The 7,383-nt window shown below is 37.3% G+C and overlaps 1 protein-coding gene across 1 annotated transcript in view; it reads left to right on the top strand.

Annotated features, from left to right (window-relative positions):
• Window positions 1–1,919: 1,919 nt before the first annotated feature.
• The window catches only part of LOC104072752 (zinc finger protein ZFAT-like), a 28,701-nt gene continuing 23,237 nt past the window's right edge, over window positions 1,920–7,383 (top strand). Inside the window, exons 1-2 of the mRNA XM_009572307.1 lie at window positions 1,920–2,002; window positions 4,556–4,694. Of these exons, the coding sequence (XP_009570602.1) occupies window positions 1,979–2,002; window positions 4,556–4,694 (163 nt within the window). The 5' untranslated portion in view covers window positions 1,920–1,978. The remainder of the gene's footprint in view (window positions 2,003–4,555; window positions 4,695–7,383) is intronic.

Genomic DNA, 7,383 nt, shown 5'->3' with positions numbered 1-7,383 from the left:
TAACTCTATGCCAGCCAAAACCAGCACACCTACAGAATGGGAATATGTTTGGGAGCTTCACTCTTTGCAAAGCCACAAACAGCAATGGATGTTTCTCAAAAATGTCAGAGAGGATTCATTCCTGTTACAGAATCCTAAAAATATATCATGACAAATTCTGACCATCTTGCCTTAAGAAGGACTCAGACTAATGATTTCAGGGCCAAAAGCAGACTCTTACAATCACGAAGTCTGATCTCTTGCAGAGTACAGGCCATAACTTAATCTAATAATTTTGCATTACATTTCCACTGGATTGTAGTGTATCTTTTTAGGAAAGGCTAAGCAGACTTGATTTAAAGATTTTATATGACACAGCATCCGTCTGATTTCTAAGTAAATTGTCATAGTCATTAATCATGCCCTCTGTTACAATATTGACTGTATTTTAGACTGAATGTTCTGAGTGTCAGCTTTCATTAGTTGAAATTCCAGTTATTGTTCTTCAATTTTATTGTTGCTATTTCAGGTTGGAGGGTTAGTACCTTCACTATTGATGCCTGACTAGAAAGCTCACAGTCATATAAAGAAATTTCAAGTATCACGTCTTGTCTGTGGAACTTAAAGTAACACCTTTCTTTGGATGATACTTCTGAACGGAAGTAATTTTTTTTCCACAAAGCAATATATATAAATTGCATTGACTCTATTTAATTACATTATGTTGTGTAGAAGACCTGCTTACAACGCAGACTTTCAGTCTGCCAAGTACTCGAGAGACAGAGATTGTCTCAAATCTTTCAATGACTTCAGGTTGGTCTCTGAAGAAGCAATGTTTATGCAAATATGCACCCGTTGTCTTTACCCTTCTTCCGGTCCACTCCATGATGCAGAAGAGTAGAAGTCCAACAGTTACTTTAACTCCATACATTTTGAGAAAATTTGTGCCTAATTAAAATAAAGAAATACGAGTCAGCATTCTCAAAGAACAGGACATGGAACCTACCCATTATCCCTAATCTTTGGTAGCCACCAGTGTGTAAGTCACCACATACAAAGTGTGAACTAGTCCCAGTATGTGCTTTCTCTTGCCTTGTGTGACTGTATGTGAGACTTAGGGTTACTGCAGAGATTTAGATGAGAAAGGACAAAATGTCATGATGAACAAGGCAAGCAGGCATCATTCAATCTGATGTTGATGGAACAAATTGCGCCCGTTGTTTTAAAATTGTGTGAGCAGAAGTGAAAAGTCAAAACACAAAACCGCTGTATTATTTGCCATTCTAATCTTATTTTTGTCTATAGCATATTTTATTTCTCCCTGTATCCAGGGTTAAGCCAGTGTAGAAAACTCTTTTATGATAGTTTGAGTCATTATTAGAAGAGTAGCGCTAAATACATAACCAAATCTTGTGGTAAAAATAATAGGTCATGTCATACCCTACCAGAAATACATCAAGAAAATTTAGAGTGGAAAAACCAAGAAAATTTAAATGTATTTGAATCATAACAATTCAGTGCTCAGGACAGAAGTAGGTAAAAACATGTGAACATGACCAAACATCTGTTTTTTAAGGATTTCAAATCTGCTTTACAAATAGCAAAATAACTGTGCCTGGAGTTGTAAATAATTGATTTCCTTCTTCCATTTAGGCTGCACTATAATGATTCTTTTTCTTCTTTCCCAAGTGGCTATCCCAGGAGCATCTAGACTATTTAATGCTTATAATTTAAAGATGACACTTGAGCCTTTTTTCTTCCTTACTCTGCTCTTAGCTCTATTTAACCAAAATTTTGCAGAGCAAGTGCCAGACTTCTAGTATTGTTCATTGTTCCTTCTTAGCATTTTGGAAATCATCTTTATGAGGAATATAATCAGTAGTTTTCTGAACTTAAATAGAAAGAAGTTATTCCATTTTCTATTCCGGTTTCAGGAAAGCAGTTTAAATGTACAGTGTGTGACTATACAGCTGCCCAAAAACCACAGCTCCTACGTCATATGGAACAACATGTCTCTTTTAAGGTAAGAAAACATATAAATCATGCTTATTGATAAGTCATTTAGAAATACATGGAACTTCACGCAACATTTTTATAACTGGCACATGTTTGGTGACAATTATGGCATCTTAACATTTTAATATTTTGGGAATTTTGACTTTATATTCAGACTTTTGAGATAGGGTTATTTGTTCGTGGACAATTTCTAATTAGTATCTTTTACTTGCCAAAAATGCATGTATGTTGCAATGTAAAACAAACATTATTGGTTTTTTTGACTGTCAGTCCTTGCGAGAACTAATCTAATATCTACCTTAAAATGTCCTGTGGAAGTAGGAAAGCGAATCCCATACATCACTTTTCATTGCGCACCTTAATTTTCTCTGAAAGTTTGCCAATCTCATGTACTATAGATGAGTTCATATACTTGAAGAAAATTGAAGAGAATTAATTTTAAAACACCCCATTTATCTGAAACGTGTCTTGGAAAGAGTTTTGTAATGTTTCTATGAAGTGTTTAGATTAGAGATACGGTTTATTTTAATAAACTGTAGTATGGTTTTATTCCTGAATTTCACATTGGTTCTCAGCGTGATAGGTCTTGATGTAATGAATTGTGAAATGTTATATTCAGGAAATAGAAATGATACTAGTTTTCCAGAAAAATCCAGTCTTTTATATGTATGAAAATGTTCGTTTTAATATAACACTTTGTCTTGGCAATAAGCATATTTCTGATTGAAAACTTCATGCTATTTTCATATGCAACATATTTCATTATCTAACAAATCGTTTTGCTTCTATAAAGAGTATACTTCAGCCATTCTTAATAAGTACCAATGCTATGTACCTCCATAAAGCAGAAAGGAAGACAGTCTTTTGATTCATGGTTTAAATTTTGGAAGACAAGACGTATAAGAAAATGAAGCAAGTCATCTGAAGAGATGATACATTTTGAACAAATAATTTTTCTTTCTTAAGTATGTAGTTTTGCTCTGGACTTATCTTTGTAAAAGGATTTTTTGTAAATGAAAATATATCATTTTCCTTTTTTAATGGCTAACGGGATGAATGTACTCATAATGCAGTTCTTGAAATATAGCTGGTTCTGACCTCGGGATCAGCTTTAGAACTGTTGACTCAGCACCTCTTTTCAGTTCTCTGTCAGCCTGCATATAAGTGCGGCTATTCAATGCATTATTAGGAGAACTGCAAAACACTGAAATAGGTCAATCAGGAGTATTTGTCAAAAGGAGTTCAAAAACTGTCTATTAGTAACACGTTGCCTCTTTCTGGGAGTTGTTTGCATGCTTATAAAACTGAGAGGAATGTCAGTGGTTATGCGACCTAACGGTAATTTAATCCATCATATTTCCAAGCTCCATGAATTTGCAGTCCTGCTATCTGACAGCAGATAACATACAAGGCATGCAAGTATGTAAAGAGTGGTACAAGAACACAGCAGTCTGCCTGGATTATTTTCTTGAAAAAAAGACAGTTTCAGCAATAGAAAAGGAGAGTACCCCTCTCTGAAAAATTGAATAGCTGAATGTTACAGTACCCTCTGAATTATAAAGTTAAGGGAATCTGAACACCACTTTTCCTTCTTATTTTTGGTGTTTGGAGCCTGAAGGAAGGTTATGAGTAACAAGCGTAGGGGAATGTTCTGGTCAATAGACCCTGACTGCAGACATTTCCCTGCTTTAAATTCAGCTTCTTAATAAACATTTCTGTACCAGCCATTTTCTGCTGACTAGCTTTAGGTGGGCCTGGTTGCTGTGCATGAAACATTTTGCATCCCATTCTGAGGTACTTGACTTTTCCCCAAGAACTTTGGTCAATGTCTGCATTCTTTTCCAGGACCTTAATGATTGTGTCAAGCTTCCTGTAACTGTGACATATCTCAGTCAGAAGGTTATTCTCAAAGGCTAACTTTAGGCACAAATGCTTGTTTTCCTAAACTTTTTTCTTTGGAAATGTCTCTCCCTGTCAGTTGAAGGGAGACATATGTTCTTAAAAATTAATTAATTTAGTTCCCAAAACTTAGCTCACCAAATGGTCAGATGAATGCAAGTGCCAGTGAAAGGGAAGCAGTTGGGAGCATGTTGGAGAGAAAAGGAAAGGAAAGGGAAGAGACCAACCCTGTCAGGTACGGTTATCTGTTAAATTAGGTTGGCTGTACAATCATATTGTACCTTCAGTTATTTTAGCTCTCTTACTCCCCCTTTTCAGACCAAAGCTCACGGCAGCTGATTCATTTCCTTGTAGTAGAAAGTCTCCACGTGGTCAGACCTGTGATCATCAATTATGAAAACACACAGTTTACTGAATTACGAAAAGTAGGTAATAATCTTATAATGTTGAGAATACTTGGTGTCTTGCACATAATAAAAAGTACCAAATTTTAGGTAACATTTAGTTACAACTTCCATTTATACTGAATTTTGGAACGTCTCCTTGGAAGATGCCTAAACCAGAAATGAACATGGTTTCTTGGGATCAAAACATTGCAGCTTAAACCTGTATCCTGAAGAGGTCAGGAAGTATGTTCTAACATTTTCCTTTTTGCCCCTAGCCTTTCCGTTGTGCACATTGCCACTACTCCTGCAACATATCTGGTTCCTTGAAGAGGCATTACAATAGAAAGCATCCTAATGAAGAGTATGTAAATGTAGGTTCTGGGGAGCCTGCCGCAGAAGCCCTTATCCAACAAGGTACATCTCCACCATATAAGACTTGTTATTTTTTGTGCTGAAGCAAACTTGGTGTAAAGGTAAACTTTTGTGCGATATGTGTTCCTCAGTTTATTAGGTGTTATGTGATAAATCATTACTACTTTTTAGTAATTCTGAAATGGCCAGCTTGTATTCTTCATTCAGTGTCCTTTGTTCTTGGTTTCTAAGGGTAGATGAACCAAAGTTTTGATTTACCTTGCCTGTGCTATTCGTTGTTGCATATATTTACCATTTTCACTTGTTTGTCTCCGTCTGTAAGTAAAGTGTCACTATGTGTTGAAGTGAATGATAAATATCTATCATTCTACTGATATATTTCTATGACAATTTTGCAAGGTTGAACTAAAGGTAAGGTTGACCAAATGTAAAGAAAGAGACTGAAGAGTAAATGGCAGAAAATTATTCCCTCACTAGAAAAATGAGGGGAAAAGGAGACTACAGGTAAATTCTTATGCTCAGAATCTTGTTTATGGGCAGAGGAAGCACACCTTATCTATGCAAGTAAAGCCAAAAATTTATTCTAAATATAATGGAAATCTTAACAGTCTAATTCCAGAATCACCATTAGTCTAGATCTAACTATTATTTTTAAAAAATTATGAAGTGTAGTTAGGGTTCTTATATACAGAAGAAGTCTCAATAGTATTATTACTACAGTTAAAATGGTAACACATACACCTCTTAGTTTCTACTCCTTTTCCTGTTGTTATGATCATGCTTCCACTGTTTCTCTGAGTCCTAAGAGGGGTGGTTTCCCTCTGGTGTTGGCTTTGGGATGGGGTTTTCAGTAAGTTGTCAGCATCTGGAGTTCTTCACTGGGAGGAGTATGATGTTCATCTTGATGTCCAGAGAAGGGCAATAAAGCTGGTGAAGGGTCTAGAGAACAAGTCTTATGAGGAGCGGCTGAGGGAACTGGGGCTGTTTAGCCTGGAGAAGAGGAGGCTGAGAGGAGACCTCATTGCGCTCTACAACTACCTGAAAGGAGGTTGTAGCGAGGTGGGTGTCGGTCTTTTTTCCCAAGTAACAAGTGATAGGACAAGAGGAAACGGCCTCAAGTTGCGTCAGAGGAGATTTAGATTGGATATTAGGAAAAATTTCTTTACTGAAAGGGTTGTCAAGAACTGAAAGAGGCTGCTCAGGGAAGTGGTTGAGTCACCGTCCCTGGAGGTGTTTAAAAGACGTGTAGATGTGGTGCTTAGGGACATGGTTTAGTGGTGGACTTGGCAGTGTTAGGTTAACGGTTGGACTCGATGATCTTAAGGGTCTTTTCCAATCTAAATGATTCTATGATTCTATGGTCTTCCTCTCCCCTTCCAGCTGGGGCCGTTGTTAACATGTTTGCTTACACACATTTACGCTTTTCTTTTTCATTGGTCTGTAGTAGCAGATTAAATCCAAATGTGCCGTTTATGGTGCTCTTCATGTATGTTAAATACTATTTTTGTTGTCCCTAAAACCAGTTTTATCCAGCTCTGGATTTGCATCTTTTTAACTGATCATTTCGGAGTTGTTATAGCTGTAGGTTCTTCAGTGCCAAGCTTGTGCCCCACTTCTTATCGCTCCATGGCTGCCCTCCTCTGTGCTGCATCCTGGGTCTCTACTTCTCAAGGCTGTCATACCAGGCCTGCACTTCTGTACATCACATTTCTGTGTTAAGAGTCCTAAATATCTCATTCTGCCTAGAACAGCTGCTTTGTTACTGCTGTCTGTGTAAAACTTATAGTCGTACCACACAAAGATAAAGACAAATAAAACTAATGAGATATAGACACCTGGTCAATTAGAGAAATTGCTGTCACAGATGAACTAAGTAAAGACAACAAGGATTTTGGGGAGGATTGAAAATTCAAGCTCAAGTATAAGAGCTAATGGAATGCCAGGGGGAAGAGAAAATCAGATTGTAGTCATTTTTACCACATTTATACAGTAGCAAAAAAAGTTATATTCCTGGCTGTTGTCGATTTTGTTTATGAATTTCATCCCAGCTGAAGTCCTATATCCTTCTGAAAACATGGTCAATGCCAATAGTTGCTTTATTTCTGTTTAATACAGGAATCACAAATTGTAACTCATTCCCTCCAGTGTCTGGGTGCTAGCAAAGGAGACGTGTACAGGTTGTCTGAGTCCCATAAGTAGTTTTGTTGTTGCATACTGGTCAAGTGACCCAAAACAAACAATTGACTACACAGTCAGATACCTCTTTGGGTGTAAAGCTCCTTCAGTTCTAGTGCCTGGTGTGGGGGGAAGAGGGGGAGGAGAAGCCAAATTAAATACTAAATTGTGTTGAAAATATTTTAATGCTTGGTAGAGTTGAGTTTCTTTTTTTGTTTCTGATAATTTTAGAAAGTGTTTTCCCTATTGTCGTGGTTTAACCCGGCAGGCAGCCAAACCCCACGCAGCCACTCACTCACTCCCCGCCTCCCTGGTGGGACGGGGAGAGAATTGGAAGGGTAAAAGTGAGAAAAATTTGTGGATTGAGATAAAGACAGTTTAATAGAACAGAAAAGGGAAAATAATAATAATAGAATAGAATATACAAAATGAGTAATGCACGATGCAATTGCTCACCACCCGCGCTGACCGACAACCAAGTAGCGATCGGTACTTCCTGGATCACGCCTATCATTCATATACTGAGCATGACGTCACATGGTATGGAATACCCCAT

This window comes from Fulmarus glacialis, unplaced genomic scaffold (assembly GCF_000690835.1).
Source record: "Fulmarus glacialis isolate BGI_N327 unplaced genomic scaffold, ASM69083v1 scaffold41202, whole genome shotgun sequence".
Lineage (NCBI taxonomy): Eukaryota > Metazoa > Chordata > Aves > Procellariiformes > Procellariidae > Fulmarus > Fulmarus glacialis.
The sequence above is the reverse complement of the archived record's forward strand: the minus strand, read 5'-3'. Positions and strand labels throughout refer to the sequence as shown.